Genomic DNA, 17,466 nt, shown 5'->3' with positions numbered 1-17,466 from the left:
CATACAAGCTTGTGTACTTGGCTTGGCTAATTATCTTTAATTTGTCCACAAAATCTAATACTCAGCAAGGTAATGTATTTATGACTTCTGTACATACAGAATATCTCATTGCGTTGAAAGGTAGTTGGTAGAAAACCTGCTGAAATTTACAAGAAAACCTCAGAGTTCTAAGAACCCGTGTGTAATCTTTACATCTCCCTGGTTGCAGTCTTATGCCGCGTACACACGTTTTTAATGTCATGGAAAAAACAACGTTTTTTCTCAACGTGATTCTTGTCAAGCCTACCTTGCATACACACGATCGTGAAAAAAAAATGCTCTAGCAAAGCGCGGTGACGTACAAAGCGTACAACGGCACTATAAAGGGGAAGTACCATTCAGATGGCGCCACCCTTTGGGCTGCTTTTGCTGATTTTGTGTTAGTAAAAGTTTGGTGAGAGACGATTTGCGCTTTTCAGTCTTCGTGTTTTTCAGTCTGTTACAGCGTGACGAATGTGCTATCTCCATTACAAGCGCTAGTTTTACCAGAACAAGTGCTCCCGTCTCATAACTTGCTTTTGAGCATGCACTTTTTTTCCCGTTATTAAAGTCTACACATAGCTGTTTTTCACGACGTGAAAAACAACGTGAAATATTAGAGCATGTTCTAAATTTTTCATGCCCACTTTTCACGTCGAGAAAAATGCTCTGGAGCCCACACACAATAGTTTTTAATGACCAATTGTGTACACGGCATTACTCCCAGAGCAACATCTTGGGAAGAAGCAGTGTGAGTCACATGCTCTTCATACCTGGAAGTACAGATGTAGTTATGGATTAGCAAAGGGAAGGTGAGTTTATGCTGCAAGGGGTATGGTATGCAAGTGAAACCTTTGCTTTGACCAGCACTTTAATGAGTAGTTCTAGGCAACAAGTGAGATCAGTGAATACTGATTTCTGTTCAGTTTTGACTGGGAAGTGTCCTTAAAAGTTTTATCCGATCTCTGCATTTTTAATAATAAATTACACTCTTTAGCAGTGAAACAAATATTGCATGTCCCTCTGTAAAGTAGAGAACACCACTAAAAATGCACAGATTTGTCATTTAAAGGGTAGGGTCCATTCTTCTCCTTAAAGGGGTTGTAAAGGTTTGTTTTTTATTTTCTAAATAGGTTCCTTTAAGCTAGTGCATTGTTGGTTCACTTACCTTTTCCTTTGATTTCCCTTCTAAATGTTTTTTTTCCTTTGTTTTCTTTATCTGAATTTCTCACTTCTTGTTCCTCCTCAGTAAGCTGTTCTGGCTGACTAACCCCCAGCCAGAACGGCTCGGATGATGGGGGCAAGCTTACTGAGGAGGAACAGGAAATGAAAAATTCAGACAAAGAAAAAAAAATTAGAAGGGAAATCGAAAGAAAAGGTAAGTGAACCAACAATGCACTAGCTTAGAGTTACATGCACTGGCCTGTATACATTTCAATGAAGCCTGACAGCTTCTCCCCGGAACCCCCCCCCCCCCCCTTTCAGTTGCTTAAGTGAAATTTATACAGGGGTGATCGGTGCTTGCAACTCCCCCTACGTGCTGCTGCTCTCCCCCTCCACGCTCCGTGTCCCCCTTCGTGTTCCTCTCCCCCTCCGGGTTTGTTGTCCCCCTCCATCCTGCGTGTCCCAGTCCGTGCTGCTCTCCCCCTCTGGGTTTGTTGTCCCCCTCCATGCTGCATGTCCCCCTCCATGCTGCTCTCCCCCTCTGGGTTTGTTGTCCCCCTCCATGCTGCGTGTCCCCCTCCGTGCTGCTCTCCCCCTCTGGGTTTGTTGTCCCCCTCCATGCTGCTCTCCCCCTCTGGGTTTGTTGTCCCCCTCCATGCTGCGTGTCCCCCTCCGTGCTGCTCTCCCCCTCTGGGTTTGTTGTCCCCCTCCATGCTGCGTGTCCCCCTCCGTGCTGCTCTCCCCCTCTGGGTTTGTTGTCCCCCTCCATCCTGCGTGTCCCAGTCCATGCTGCTCTCCCCCTCTGGGTTTGTTGTCCCCCTCCATGCTGCATGTCCCCCTCCATGCTGCTCTCCCCCTCTGGGTTTGTTGTCCCCCTCCATGCTGCGTGTCCCCCTCCGTGCTGCTCTCCCCCTCTGGGTTTGTTGTCCCCCTCCATGCTGCATGTCCCCCTCCATGCTGCTCTCCCCCTCTGGGTTTGTTGTCCCCCTCCATGCTGCGTGTCCCCCTCCGTGCTGCTCTCCCCCTCTGGGTTTGTTGTCCCCCTCCATGCTGTGTGTCCCCCTCCGTGCTGCTCTCCCCCTCTGGGTTTGTTGTCCCCCTCCATCCTGCGTGTCCTAGTTCGTGCTGCTCTCCCCCTCTGGGTTTGTTGTCCCCCTCCATGCTGCATGTCCCCCTCCATGCTGCTCTCCCCCTCTGGGTTTGTTGTCCCCCTCCATGCTGCGTGTCCCCCTCCGTGCTGCTCTCCCCCTCTGGGTTTGTTGTCCCCCTCCATGCTGCATGTCCCCCTCCATGCTGCTCTCCCCCTCTGGGTTTGTTGTCCCCCTCCATGCTGCGTGTCCCCCTCCATGCTGCTCTCCCCCTCTGGGTTTGTTGTCCCCCTCCATGCTGTGTGTCCTCCTCCATGCTGCTCTCCCCCTCTAAAACAGACTAATACTTTCCTCCTTTCAATCCGATGTCTCTTGTTGGCACTGGCATCTTCTACTCCGCTTTTTCTGGGGTGACGGGCTGCAATTGTTCTCACTGACCAGTGGGTGATGCACCAGTGGAATGCACATTCCAAAAAAGACTGAGCAGGCAGGTAGGTTTATTTTATTGCAAAGCATGTCTCATCTGCAATAAAGGGCCCCGTCTGTTCAGTTTTTAAAATCTTTAGTTCCATTATAAACCTGCCAGATATCTTGTAAGCTAATTTTCTGCGTTCTCGGTCGGTGTGACATTTTTATCTATAATACCGCATACACGCGATCGGAATTTTGGATGGAAAAAGTCCAACTGACTTTTTCCAAAGGAAATTTCGACCGCGTTTATGCCCCATCGGAGAAATTCCATCGGAATTCCGATGAATTCCATCGGAGTTTAAATATAGAACATGTATTTCCGATTCCGATGTGCTTTTGGCCGGGCAAAAGCCTGAACGTGTGTACGCAGCATTAGCACTGTTTCCAGCTCTCTCTTTGGACTACAAACATCACCTCTCTATGTTATGGAGAAAAGCAGTGGGCCTGTGTGCAAAGGTTTTGTCTGGCCTAGGCACCGACAAAAATAATAATGCAGCGCATTAATAAACAGACCCCTGACATCTTCCTATTGAGATAGAGAAAGGGACTGAGGACTCCCCCAGTCCCTTTCTCTGTAGCCTCAGCTGCACTGAAGATGAATAAACAGAGACAGAGGCTCATTCATACACTGAAGCATCACAGACACAGTTTACGATACTCAGTTATGAAGAGACAGAGTCAGTGATCACTTAGTCAAAGAAAATAGGTTGGAGTTCCCTCCCATAAAAGGATTAGGATTTTCATGGGAGGGAACTCCTACCCATTTTCTTTGACTCTACTTAACTACTGGGATGTGGAAGTGATTGGCTGTCCCTAGAACTGGTCAAGAACTGGTAGGGAGAAAAAAATGGAAATAAAGAGAGAAAAGATAATGACTATTCACAGTGAATTAAGAAATTGATTAAGAGATAAGAAATATAAGATGATATATACGTAGAGTGGTAAAATAAGATGGTATAAAAGTGTGGAAATCATAATGTGAATATGAAAATTGTAAAAAATAAAGAATTTATAAAAAGAACTGGTCAAGCTTCAACTAACAAGCCAGTGATCACTGATTCTGCTCATTCAGAAAGGGAAGGGCCCTGAAAATTACATATTTACTGCCCCCTTCCCATCCTGACACATCCGGACGAGGGGGGCCAAGGAGCACAAAGGGGGGACCAGAGGAACACAGAGGGGGGGGGGGGGGCAGGAAAACACACTGTGGAGACGGAGGAGCACACAGGGGGGCCCAGAGAGCAAGGGAAATCCGATGGACAGTTGGGGGTGATCGGTGCGATTGTGGGGGGCAGTTACAAGCACCAATCTCCCTGTATGGATTTGAGTGAAGCAACTGAAAACTGAAAGCCATACAGGGAGATTAGTGCTTGTAACTGCCACCCACCACGGCATCGATTACCCCCTGTCAAATTTCACCATGCAGGTTTCATCAACCATGGGTACAAGGTGTGTCAGACCACAGTGGAACGTATCACTTTGGACAAGTTTTCCTGACACCAAGAGAAAAATGATCCCCAGCTAACTGACAGCCTCAGCTCTGTTAATAGAGGAGAGTTCAGGGGTAGCTGAAAAAATGCCCAATTGCTCCTAAACTTTCGTTTACCAGAAGCAGTGTACATGAAAACTTAGAGGCGGCAGGAGAAGTGAACCATGCCCCCCCCCCCCCCCCCGAACCCCCAGCTGCTTCCCGTGCTTACCAGAGATGTCAGTAAGTCACATAAGTGATCCAAATCATCCTTTTGCTGGGCAGGAAGTCAAGTGCGGGCAAGATGGCCCCCACTCGGCTCTATGCCCTTGGAGGACCGGAGCGACCTCTGACGTTACTGCCGGTTCTTGGGCATAAACAAATGTTTTGGGGTTTTCTCCTTTTGCTTTTAAAGGTAAATGAGAGATCTTGGGTGTTTTTGACTCCAGATCTCTCAAAAAAGAGTACCTGTCATGCTTAATTCTATTACAAGGGATGTTTACATTCCTTGTAATAAGAATAAAAGTGATAAAAAGACAAATAAAGGGACAGTGTAAATGTAAAAAGTTAAATAAATAAGATTTTTTTATTTTTTTATTTAAAGCGCCCCATCCTTCCGTGTTCATGCACAGAAGCGAAGGCATACATAAGTCGTGCCCAAGGCATACATAAGTCGTGTAAACAGTGTTTAAAACACACATGTGAGGTATCACCATGATCGCTAGAGTGAGAGCAATGATTCTAGTACAAGACCTCCTCTGTCACTCTAAACAGATAACTTGTAAAAAAAATTAAAGCATGGCCTATGGATATTTTTTAATACCGCAGTTTGTCTTCATTTACGAGCGTGCGCTATTTTTTAATTCACTAAAGTGTATTTTTTCCCCAAAAATTGCGCAAATACAGCGTGACATAAAATGTTGCAATGATCGCCATTTTATTCTCAAGGGTCTCTGCCCAAAAATATATATAATGTTTAGGGGTTCTAAGTAATTTTCTAGCAAAATATACTAATTTAAGCTTGTAAACAAAAAGTTCCGGAAAAGGCATGGTGACCAAATTGTTCATAGCTTGTGTAAAGTTGTATGGTTTATTGGCAAGTTACGTATTTATTTTCTTTGACAGTGTAGCATTCGATTCATTCTTTGCTGCTTAAGCCTCGTACACACGCTCGGTTTACTCGGCAATAACCAGCAAGAAAACTGCTGGCAGAGCTTTCTTGCCGAGTAAACCGAGCATGTGTACGAGGCTTTCAGTATTCGACAAGAAAACTGCCCAGAATCTAGACGAGATATATAGAGAACATGTTTTCTATTTTCTCGTCGTGAGATTCTCGGCAGTTTTCCTGCCGAGAAACCCGGGAGTGTGTATACTTACCTGTTCGCCGTGGAAACCCGCGCATGCTCACAATGACGTCGACACATGCACGGTAGCTTCCTAGGCATAGGTAGGGTGCAGCAAGATGGCGGCGACGGCGCATGCTCATCGTACGCAATGACATCACGGCGCTCTTGCCTTTCAGGAGAACCGCGGTTCTTTTGAAAGAAGAGTCTGTACACTCGGGCGGCAAGAGATTCTTGCCAAGAATCTAGTCAGGAAAAACAACGTTCTTTCCCTGACGAGATTCTGGCCTGTGTGTACGAGACTTTACTCCTTCATATGGTGCTGAGTGGAGTTTAGTTAGGAATGGTTTTGTATTGTGTCATTTCACCTTGAGCTGCGGAATGCCCAGAGGCTCTGTTTTATACTACTTACCTTGTCCTAAACCAATAAAAGGAACTTTCCAAAAAATAAAAAAAAGAAGTGGTGCTAGTCAACAGGGCGGATTAAAATAATATTTCATTAGGGAAATTGTTAATAATTTTACAGCAATGTAAAATTTATGTATGTGATTTTAACATTTTATATAGGTAATAAGTGAACACAGCTAAAATAACTCATCATGTTGGTAAATCAACCCTATAATGAGAAAAGCTCAGCATTCTGCTGAATCTTATACAGTTATTGGCTTTCAGCCTTTCTGAAGAACTCACATTTGACTTTCCTTCTAAAGTATCTGCAGCCTAAAAGAAAAAGGGTCTGTAATATCTCCAGAAAAGCATGCATGTAACTAAAGTGGAGATTTACTAAAATCCCTACAGTATTTGGGTATAAGACTCATCTTTTTCAGTGCATGCATGTGCATAACCCTGCCTAACAGTAATAGAAACATAGCCCTGCGCACAGGGTGTGCCGGGTGTGCCCAGGCACACCCTAATCACCCCATGCACATTAGTGTTATTACTTTGTGTAGCAGCAGGAACATGGGAAAGATCTCCCTCTTACTGGCTCTGCTATAAGAGAAGTGTTTATGCTCTTCTCTTTCACTGTGCCGGCAGGGAGATCAATGTGCCGGGGTCATATATATGTAGACACATGTGTTTTTGAGCTTAAGGGTGCACACCCTAATGCAATATTACGCACACCTATGAATAAGAACATACTCTTACCTAGCCAGCAAGGAGTTGATGTAGTCAGGGGTGGTGGGATCAGGGCTGAGAGGTGGAGAAGTCACAAAAGCAGCAGCTTTAGCCCAATTCTTGCTCCAGTAGTGTGTTCCATCTATTCCCAGGCTAGCTGTGATAGGTTCACCAAATACAACATTGCCTGAAAATTGAACAAAATGTGAAAAACTGAGTCCTAATTTGCAGGCTGCAACTTGATTAATAAAAGAAGAGAACAGAGTATTGTTTAGCAAAATAAATGAAGAAGATTTGTGCCAAGATGTAATTTACACATTGAGAAAGCAATGGAAAATGATGGTATTCTAGCATGTATGTAAAGATCAGTCGTTAAAACGTTGCCATCTGCTGGACATTACTTGGCACTGCAGCTGAGTCTCTGCTGGGCACATCTACTACTAACTGCCCTCACTAGTGGACTTTAAAAGGGAGGCCACAATTTCAAATCTGCACATGGTCACAGGCTTGTATGTTCGCTCATGCCCTGGATAGTGGTCGGTTTGTCTCTGACTTCCATCTGACTGTTCATGCCTTGAATTATTCTTGTGTATTGTTTGGACTGTGATTGTACCCAGCTTCTCTGAATTTGTTCTAAACACTGGCTTCTAACCTCTGCTATTGTACGCAATTGTTCTGCTTACCTTTCTAGAACCTGGACTCTGTTGTCTGCACCTAACCCAGCCCTCTATTTTCTGACTGCCATTTGTCCGAGGACTATACCATCAGTCCTGCCCCTGGCAACAGAGAGGGTCTGCCAAACTCCATGAGGATGTGCATGTGTCATACTATATTTCAAAGCTTTTCATACATGTGTGTTTATATTGAACGTAATGCATCAATGATCATGTTGAAGTCCAAGCCATGAGAATGAGGACTGTCAGCCTAAACTTTATTGATTCGGAAGCCCCGGAAACAACCCATGTAAATAATAATCATAAGGATTATCCTCTACTTTTACATTTTCTTCACATATAACATGCAAGTTTTAGTAGTTAGATAATACAATTTTGCTTTTTATAGGTCACCTTTTTTCCTGGCTTGGGAAATGAGGTCTACAGAACTTTTGCTCATCACTTTGGTCACATATAGTGGACAGTTTGTTTGGCTTGCAATGGTAATGGCACGAAAAACAGCTTCTGCTTCCAGCTAAAAGAACAAAAGACTTGGAATGATGAACAGCACTACATCATATTAACAAGGGACACATTTGATACCAGATAAGATCTTCTAGACAGTTCCAGACTCACAACACATTGCAAGAAGGCAACATATGCTCTTCCATCTCACTCATTTACAACTTGACATATAACAAAGTGGCTTCAGTACATTCAGCAATTACATCATGTGTCACAGTTTTCGGCTGGCATGTGGCAAGCATTACATAAAGCATATAGTCGTTTTTAGCTACAAATAACAGAGTACAAATTACATGACATGAGTTAATGACAGTCAAAGTAACTAAATGCCTGGAAATTAAAATCATTTCCTTTCTCTTAGACATATCTAATGTTTATTAGTACCGTATATACTCAAGTATAAGCCGAGGTACCTAATTTTACCCCAAAAAACTGTGAAAACGTATTGACTCGGGTATAAGCCTAGGGGGGGAAATGCAGCAGCTACTGTAAGCAGACCCCCTGCCCAACCCCACTGTGCCCATTGGAACCTCACTGTGCCCATTGCCACCTCACTATGCCCAACTTCACTGTGCCCATTTCCACTGTGCCCATTGCCACCTCACTGTTCCCATTGCCACTCAGCCCATTGCCACCTCACTGTGCCCATTGCAGCCTCCCTGTGCCCGAGTCAGTGTACCTGAATTTTTTACAGGCTGCGGGCATCCATTCATTGTTTAAAACTTGCAGTCTCCTCCTGGTCCCATTCCATGATAGGCATTTCCCAGCAGCCTATCACTGAACGTCTTCTCATCCTCGGACTTGGTTCCCCAGCAGACACTGTGTTCAGTGTTTTGCCTATCAGAGCAGCCCAGGTCCGGGTCCTCTTCTTTTTGGGTCCCCGGCTGGCAGTCCTGGCTCCCTCCCCCTCCTAAGGCTGTGTGTCCATTCAAACATGGAATGTGGCTTGGCTCCGCCCCCACTCTCTCCTCATTGGGTCACTTGCTGTGACTGATAATTGTGAGTCAATGAGGAGACAAAGACCCGGGAGAGCTGCTGGTTTCATGCACATCGCTTGAACGGGATAGGGCTCAGGTAAGTATTAGGGGGGGCTGAGGGGTGATGCTGCACACAGAAGGTTTTTTACCTTCATGCATAAAATTCATTAGGTTAAAAATCCTTTAGACTTTAGAACCACTTTAAGAGCCCTTTCACACTGAGCCGCCCATAGTAAAACGCCACTATTTTTACCGCCGATGCTATGGGCGGATTTGCGGTGCATTTCGGCCACTAGCGGGGGGTTTTACGGCTAGCGGCCGAGAAAGGGTTAAAACCGCCCGCAATATAGCCATGTTGTCCCATTGATTTCAATAAGCAGCAGCGGTGAAGAAGCGGTACACACACTGCTCCTTCTCCGCTCCACAGATGTGGCTAGAAGGACTTTTTTTACCGTCCTGCAGCGCAACGCTCCAGTGTGAAAGCCCTCTGGCTTTCACACTGGAGTGAATGTGACAGATTTTTAAGGGCAGATTCCAAGTGCTATTTTTAACGCTATAGCGCCTGCAATACGCTCCAGTGTGAAAGGGGTCTAAAGGCCTTCAAGTAATGATAAATAAAGAGATGATCAGAATTTATTTTGTCCACGGTTTATACTTACTATTAGAATTAAGATTTTTTTTCTCTTTAGCTGAAATTAGCATCCTGAAAGAGCAGATTGTCCTCTAGAAAATAGGTGGCCACTTGTCTTCAGGAACTACTAAGGGGGCTACGTACGTGGATCCTCTTTTCTGGGTCCACCGATGGCACTCCTGGTTCCTCCTCTTCATCGGGTGCCCCCGCGGAGAGACGCTTCCCATGGTGGGCTCCTGTGTGGGCGCTTTCCTGAGTCCTGCTGCTGCATCTATTGACACAAACAGCAGGACTCAGCCCCGCCCCCGGATCCCGTGCCAATGGCTCCTGCTGCTATCAATCTATCCAATGAGGACCAGACAAAGAGGCTGGAGCTGCTGTGCTCGTGCTCATCGCTGGAACGATCGGGTAAAAAAAGGGGGGGGGTTCTGACGGGCAGCTACAGCGCAGAAGGTTTTTCATCTTATTGCATAGAATGCATGAAGGTAAAAAAACTTAAAGGGGTTTACAACTCCTTTAAACCAAAGTGAAAAATATGTCTCAACAATAAACAAATCAAAACAACTTTTTTTTTTTTATAATTACCCCACTCTTTAAAAATGCCAAACATGAAAAAATTAACATACAGTATGCTTTGGTGCTGTATATGAAAGCCTGAACAATAAGATAGGGAACATCACTTAACTCCACAGGTATACAATTTAATATGACTAGGAAAGCATTCCTCAACATTACGGGCAGCTGGTATGCAGCCGATTCTTCCCTACATAAATAATATCATATATAAAGCTGTTTCCAATCAGTGCCATGTTCTACGTCCATCACATTAGCTGTACTGTATTGTGTGCTTTTATGGTTTGTGTCTGAACACAGCCCAGGATAATAGCCTCGTGCATCTCTCTCCCATTACATCACAGGCAGAAAAGACTTCAGGCTTTGGATATTCAGTTCCTGGCAAATGTACATCCAAATGGTTCAGTAAGAAATACAACCGTTTCCTGTCAGTTGAATACCCTGGGCGTTATGCTGCTCTGCTCCGTATGCACATCTTCTCCTCATTACATGTAACTTCCTTTCCCATTACTAAAATAATCATTACACTCTCGTTGGCACTGGCTCAACCACTGGCGTAGGCTAAGAAGTATTCTCTGTTTTATGATCTAAATGGAATTTTTATCTTATGTGTATACTTTTGAACTTAACAGTTAACATTTGCCTTGGTCACCTGTATATTTGGCGAACATCAATTTTCTTTTCTTTTTTCTGCTTGCTTACATTCCCCCACATTTGTATACATTGCTACATCCTTTATTATGAGCCTAATGGAAGCCCTACCTTTTATGTACAGTTTCATCTGCATTGTTTAACCCACTTGAAAGTAAGATGTTTTAATAGTGCCAATCAAGCAGAAGGAAATAGTTAATCAGCACTGGACACAAACAAGGGGATTGCACAGGAACAGAATTAAACTGTTTGTGTTTTCTTAAAATGGCTTCAAAAAGCCCTAATTGCACACAAGCCCCATTATGTATGCAGAACCTTTTACCTCATTACCGCTAACTATCAGGCACAGTTAAAGGATATGCAAACATTAACAATAAACTTTGCTTATTTGGTCCCTTTTGGTTTGTTATATAAACCACTAAAAGTATTTTGTTATATCTGTGCAAAATAATACCAGTTGGTCATGTCAGAAATCTTGTGAGCTGATAACTTCATGTGCTCTCTACCTTTGCTTCATTCCTATCATTTGTAGCTCTCTGTGGACTACAATAAACAAGGCCAGGTCTAGGGTGGCCCTCGATTAGTGATGTTATTGAGGGGCTAGGGGGCACTGCGTAGTTGCAGCAATGCAGAGTCGGCATGGCTGTACAGTGTCCTGCCCCTGTCCGCTGCAATGCATCATTTATTTCCATGGTACAGGGAAGCCAACCAGGACGCACACGATTCGTTACAGTGCTGATGGCCAACTTGCCCACACCATGAAAAGGGATGACATTGATGCAGGGAGGGCATTTAGAATATGTTCAGAAATGCTCTGCCTCATGCCCTCTGCCATGATGCCACAGCTGCGAAGTAGATAGGAAGGTAGGACTATATGTAAATGGAGGATTAAGGACTCTAATGTGATGTGGGGACTCTGATGTGAAGCGGGAGGATCTAGGATGAAAGGGGGCTCTGAAGTGATAAGGGCACTCTGGTGTGAAGAAGGGGGCTCTGATGTGATGGTAAAGACTCTGATGTGGAGAGTAATTCTGATGTGAGGGAGGAGACTCTGGGGGGAATCTCATATACAGGGAATGGCTATGAAGTAACAGGGGGACTCTCATGCGAAGGAGGAATGCTGATGTGGAGGGGGTATTCCCCCATGTGATGCCAAGGTGAGGGTGACATCATAATCCAGTGTTTCATTAAAGTGGATGTAAACCCACTCTCATCCTTTCTAAACTACTGCCATAGTGCTGATCTATAAGGATATAGATGCCTCCTGCATGTATCCTTACCTGTCAAATGTGTCCCCTCTGTCTGTTATAAGAACTGAAAAACTGCAGATTCTGTGGGTGGATCTGCTGTCTGGAGCTCTGTGGGTGGAGTTGTGATGTCAGTAGACTCCCCTCCCTCCTCTACACTCCCACTGTCAACATGCATTTTTCCTATGTATTCCTTACACTGAATTCTGCTATGATCACTAACATCCAGTCAAAATCCAGAAAAGTAACCACATGACACGAGGAGTGGGGGTGGGAATTAAAAAATAATTCCTGTCTCCAGGCTAGTGCATGAGATATGTAAATAACCTGTCATTCACAGCAAGGGGGCGGAACGGACTAAGGTTTTTCTCTGTAAGTCTGTTTTATTTCACTGAACAATAAAAGAGGATTGCTCAGAGCTGGATTAACTCTGTGTGGCAAGACTGGGCACAGATGATAGGAAATCTTATACTGTACATTGTGACATCTACTTTAAGCCCAATACATACAATTCTGGATTAGGGTGCCATGTTATTATACATCGTTTTAAAGGGTGCCATGACTGAAAAAAGGTTGAGAAACACTGGCCTAAGGCCCTGTTCTGGATATTACAAATCGCACTGCAATAGGGGCAACATGCACCATGCGTGTTTGGGTACCATTCATTTTTATTGGCACCTCAAACGTGATGCGGTTTTGCCGTGATTGTCATGGTGATTCTGCCCGTGATCCCAAATCGCCAGATGTGAACAGGGCCTAATACATGGGAGCTCTTTGACTCAAGCACATAGAGACCTAAAGAACTTCCATTCCTTGTTCACTCCTTCACTATCTCTGCACTCCTGGAAGTAATGTCAGATGCTCCTTCCGGGTCGTGACTCAAGCGCACTGAGTGTAGAGGGAACACTGTTTCCCTGCATCTCTATTAAACTTTCTGACTAACTGTCAGTGTTCCACTCACAGCCAGTACCAGTGGGAAAAGCTGGAGGGACAGAAAAACAGAGAGGTATGTTGACAGTATGCTCCCTGACTTTTTTTACTGCACTCCCAAATCAGACAGGCTAGATCGGGCCCTGACAAAGCACCACTCCCTATGGAATGGAAAGGAGAAGGGGGTGTTCTGTAGTCCTTTCATAGGGTGACAACACTGCTCCTCCATAAATAAAGTACAGCGAGTGAGTGTTGTCACCCTAGGACAAAATGCTACAGGCAGAATCACCAACTAGGAAAAAAGCCTGAAAAAAAGAAAAAACTATTGCAGCTACTACAACTAAAGCCTCATACACACGACCGAGTTTCTGGGATTTTTTTTTGGCCGAGGAAACCGGTCGTGTGTACATTTTTCGACGAGGAAACTGTCGAGGATCCCGTCGAGCCAAAAAGAGAGCATGTCTTTTTTCCTCGACGGGAATGGAGAAACTTGCCTTGTCGAGTTCCTCGACAGCCTAACAAAGAAATCGACGAGGAAAACGATGTGTTTCGCCCGTCGAGTTCCTCGGTCGTGTGTACGAGGCTTTAGGACTTGTAAACTGTAACATTGTTTTTTTGTGTTTTAGAAACACTTTAACACCTATCCAGGGAAAATTACATTTGCAACATGTTTTTTCTTTTTTTACTTTATTTCTACTACTCCATCATTTGATCTGAGGCTTTGGAAAACTGCATTGATTCTAAATATGTCACCATCTAGCAGCATACAAGTTATGCAAACACATAAGATGCCTATTGTTCATTATTAGGCCTTTCATCAACCTCAGACAAAGGCTTAACAATGTAGGAAATACCTAGGAGGACCGTGTGAATCTACCCTTTAATAAAAGCTGAACTGGCCTGTTCTTAGACAATTTAACTTCTTTTCTCATTCAGTAGTAAAGAGAAAAAACACTGAATTCACTGGCATTCATGGAACATGCAGGCTCATTGTATGTGTTATCTAGTAAATGGTCTAAAGCTTGCCCCTCAAGTAATGACTGTCATCTGATCTGGCCAAATTAGATGATTATCTTGTGTTTTCTGGGCGCAATGCACAGTCCCAGCCAACTGATCCCTCGGGGTAAGATTAGTTGGACAAGCCTAAAGCCGGCCATCCGTGGATCAAAATTCAACTGGTTCAGCAGGTAATGGGCACATTTTGATCCATGTATGGGCAGGAAGGTTGTACAGAAGTTGATCTACAGATTTAATTCTGTACAACCACCCTGTTGTATTTTCCCTGCTCAATCTATAGCCGGCAGTGCTGACCTGGATATTCTGACAAAGGGGAAGTCGCCCCGCTGTCAAATTACAATAGCTTGGCGGGGAGGATTCCCCCTTCCACCTTAAATGTGAACAAGCGAATTCAGCAAAAAAAAAATGATACATCTAAGGGCTTCCTTGAAATCTTGTGCAATCTTTACTGTTCACTCTAGAAAAAGTGTCACTAGGAGGTGTCTGCCAACACTCACTCTTTCTACCCTTCTAATGCATACCTAAGAAAAAAAATGGGTGTGCATGTCTGATATGGTGAAAAAGCTGGGCAATTTTTTCCCCTAAAAAAAATTGATTTACGATTTGAATCAGCGGGCAGGAGTTTTTAGGCGAGGCCGCGGCTTCGGCCTAGTCAGCGGCGTCCGGCCTCACAGTCTAGGCCGAAGCCATGGCCTCGCCTAAAAACTCCTACCCGCAGATCCTCAGGACCGGCGCAGTATCAGCGCCAGTCCTGGGGAAAAAAAATCAAACAAATCAATTTTTTTTTTAAATATGAATCAATTTGACCGACCAGCTCCATTTTTAAATCAAATCAATTTTTTTCCCAGCCCTACCGCTAGTTTAGGGATCCTGCATACACATCTGGCTGTCACCTGATGTCTATTGTCACCTTTGTGGAGACTAGATTACTAACTAAAAAAAAAAGAAGAAGAAAAAAAAAAGAAACGCCACCCCTGTTTTGGGATCTTGCACACACATCTGACTGGTCACTTTTTATGGAGATTGGATTACTAGCCAGCATGATACAATCCTAACATGCTTCCTCTGTGATCAGTTGTAGACCTAGTCAGGGGCTTGGTATAAATATGTGCAATGCTTTTTCCTTTCATAAAGTGGGAGAATTTACAAATAGAGGCTGGGATCCACTATTGGATTGTAGACATTTGTCAGCAGTGTAGCATTCCCATTTACTTCATCTTCTGTCTATAAATGCTAGAATAAAAACTAACGTTTATTTACAGAAAACATTTAATAAGTGGAACATGTTCCAGCACCAATCTTCTTCTTTTTTTTTATTATTATCCTGAGCCATTATCTACATAAAGATGGACACTTCACTATGGATATTCAAAAAGGCAGTGCAATGGGTAATGGTAAAGTACACTAACCTAAAGCAACCAGTTTCCTGTCATCAGATTAATTGGAGGTGTTCTATTACTGTGAGTTAGAACTTTTTGCTTAAAGGGGTTGTAAACCTTTGTGTTTATTTCCCTGAATACATCCTATGCATTCAGGTGAAGAAACACCTTGCAGTTCGGGGCTCAGGTAAGTAAAACGGGGGGGGGGGGGCTGGACACTGCAAGGTGTTTTTTCACCTGAATGCATAGGATGTATTCAGGTGAAAAAACACCTTGCTGTGTCCGGCCCCTCAGCCCTCCCCGTTCTACTTACCTGAGCCCCGAATTTTCATTGGCGCGTCCCCGCTGTTGCTCTCTCCAAGGATAGCCAAGAGAGCCATTGGCTCCCGCTGCTGTCAATCATATCCAATGGCGTGGGGCCGGGGGCGAGGCCGAGCCGATGGCTATGGACGCCAAATGAATGACTCGGGAGCACGGCCGCAAGGTAACCCCCTCTGGAGAGCGCTTCCCAGAGGGGGTTATCTAATGTGGGGAGGACCCGCGAGAGCCGCCGTGGGACGGAACTGCACAGTGGAGGTAAGTTTGACATGTTTGTTAGTAAAAAAAAAAAAAAGGAACCTTTAGTGTCACTTTAAGCCTCATACAAACAGTGAAAATATCAGACAAATTATATTTGTTTTTTTTGCACGCTAGTCTCATATCCAAAATGAAGGTTACTATAGTTCTGAAAATTCTCATAGGACAGAAAACAACTTCGGAAGTGATGTAATGTGTTGTATTGTATTGTAAGGTATTCTGTAGTTTCTGAACATGCGTGGTCTTCTGATTTTTTTTTTTTTCGAACAAAAACTGTACTGATTTAATAAAAACTGTACGTTCTGGTGTCATACGAGAAACATTTGGTGTTCGTCCCTTAGGATAATTTTGCATGAACTGTCGTGATCGGTTTTTAAAAGCTGTGTACTAAAGATCAAATTATCATTTGTTCGCTTTGAAAGAAGTATTTTTTGTACAATTTTCTTATTGTGTGTACTAGGTATTACCATCATTGTATTCCGCTTTTACTGAAAACATTCAGTTGCAAGAAAAAATATGTGAACCCCTTTGGAATGATATGGATTTCTGCACAAATTGGTCATAAAATGTGATCTGATCTTCATCTAAGTCACAACAATAGACAATCAGTCTGATTAAAGGGGTTGCAAAGGATTTCTTTTTTTCCCTAAATAGCTTCCTTTACCTTAGTGCAGTCCTCCTTCACTTACCTCATCCTTCCATTTTGCTTTTAAATGCCCTTATTTCTTCTGAGAAATCCTTACTTCCTGTTCTTCTGTCTGTAACTACACACGGTAATATGAGGCTTTCTCCCTGGTGTGGAGAAAGCCTCTTGAGGGAGTGAGCAGGCAAGTCAGGACACTCTCTACTTTGCAGATAGAGAAAGGAGCTGTGTGTTAGTGGGCGTCCTGACACTCCTACTCGCCCCCTCAAGAGGCTTTCTCCACACCAGGGAGAAAGCCTTGCATTACTGTGTGGAGTTACAGACAGAAGAACAGGAAGTGAGGATTTCTCAGAAGAAATAAGGGCATTTAAAAGCAAAATTGAAGGATGAGGTAAGTGAAAGAGGACTGCACTAAGGTAAAGGAAGCTATTTAGGGGGGGAAAATGTTTTCCTTTACAACCCCTTTAAACTAATAACACACAAATAATTAAATGTTACGAAAGCTAATAACACACAAAGAATTAAATGTTACCATGTTTTTATTGAACACACCATGTAAACATTTACAGTGCAGGTGGAAAAAAGTATGTGAACCCTTGGATTTAATAACTGTTTGAACCTCCTTTGGCAGCAATAACTTCAACCAAACGTTTCCTGTAGTTGCAGATCAGACGTGCACAACAGTCAGGAGTAATTCTTGACCATTCCTCTTTACAGAACTGTTTCAGTTCAGCAATATTCTTGGGATGTCTGGTGTGAAACACTTTCTTGAGGTCATGCCACAGCATCTCAATCGGGGTGAGGTCAGGACTCTGACTGGGCCACTCCAGAAGGCGTATTTTCTTCTGTTTAAGCCATTCTGTTGTTGATTTACTTCTCTGCTTTGGGTCATTGTCCTGTTGCAACACCCATCTTCTGTTGAGCTTCAGCTGGTGGACAGATGGCCTTAAGTTCTCCTGCAAAATGTCTTAATAAACTTGGGTATTCATTTTTCCT

The 17,466-nt window shown here is 43.9% G+C and overlaps 1 protein-coding gene across 2 annotated transcripts in view; it reads right to left on the bottom strand.

The window, feature by feature from the left end:
* Positions 1–17,466, bottom strand: part of DPYSL3 (dihydropyrimidinase like 3) — a 205,541-nt gene that overhangs the window by 16,886 nt on the left and 171,189 nt on the right. For both annotated transcript variants that reach the window (XM_040344562.1, XM_040344563.1), the window contains exons 8-9: positions 7,736–7,856; positions 6,699–6,855 (exon numbers count right to left, since the gene is read on the bottom strand). In XM_040344562.1, coding sequence (XP_040200496.1) covers positions 6,699–6,855; positions 7,736–7,856 — 278 coding nt within the window. The remainder of the gene's footprint in view (positions 1–6,698; positions 6,856–7,735; positions 7,857–17,466) is intronic.

This window comes from Rana temporaria, chromosome 3 (assembly GCF_905171775.1).
Source record: "Rana temporaria chromosome 3, aRanTem1.1, whole genome shotgun sequence".
NCBI lineage: Eukaryota > Metazoa > Chordata > Amphibia > Anura > Ranidae > Rana > Rana temporaria.
The sequence above is the reverse complement of the archived record's forward strand: the minus strand, read 5'-3'. Positions and strand labels throughout refer to the sequence as shown.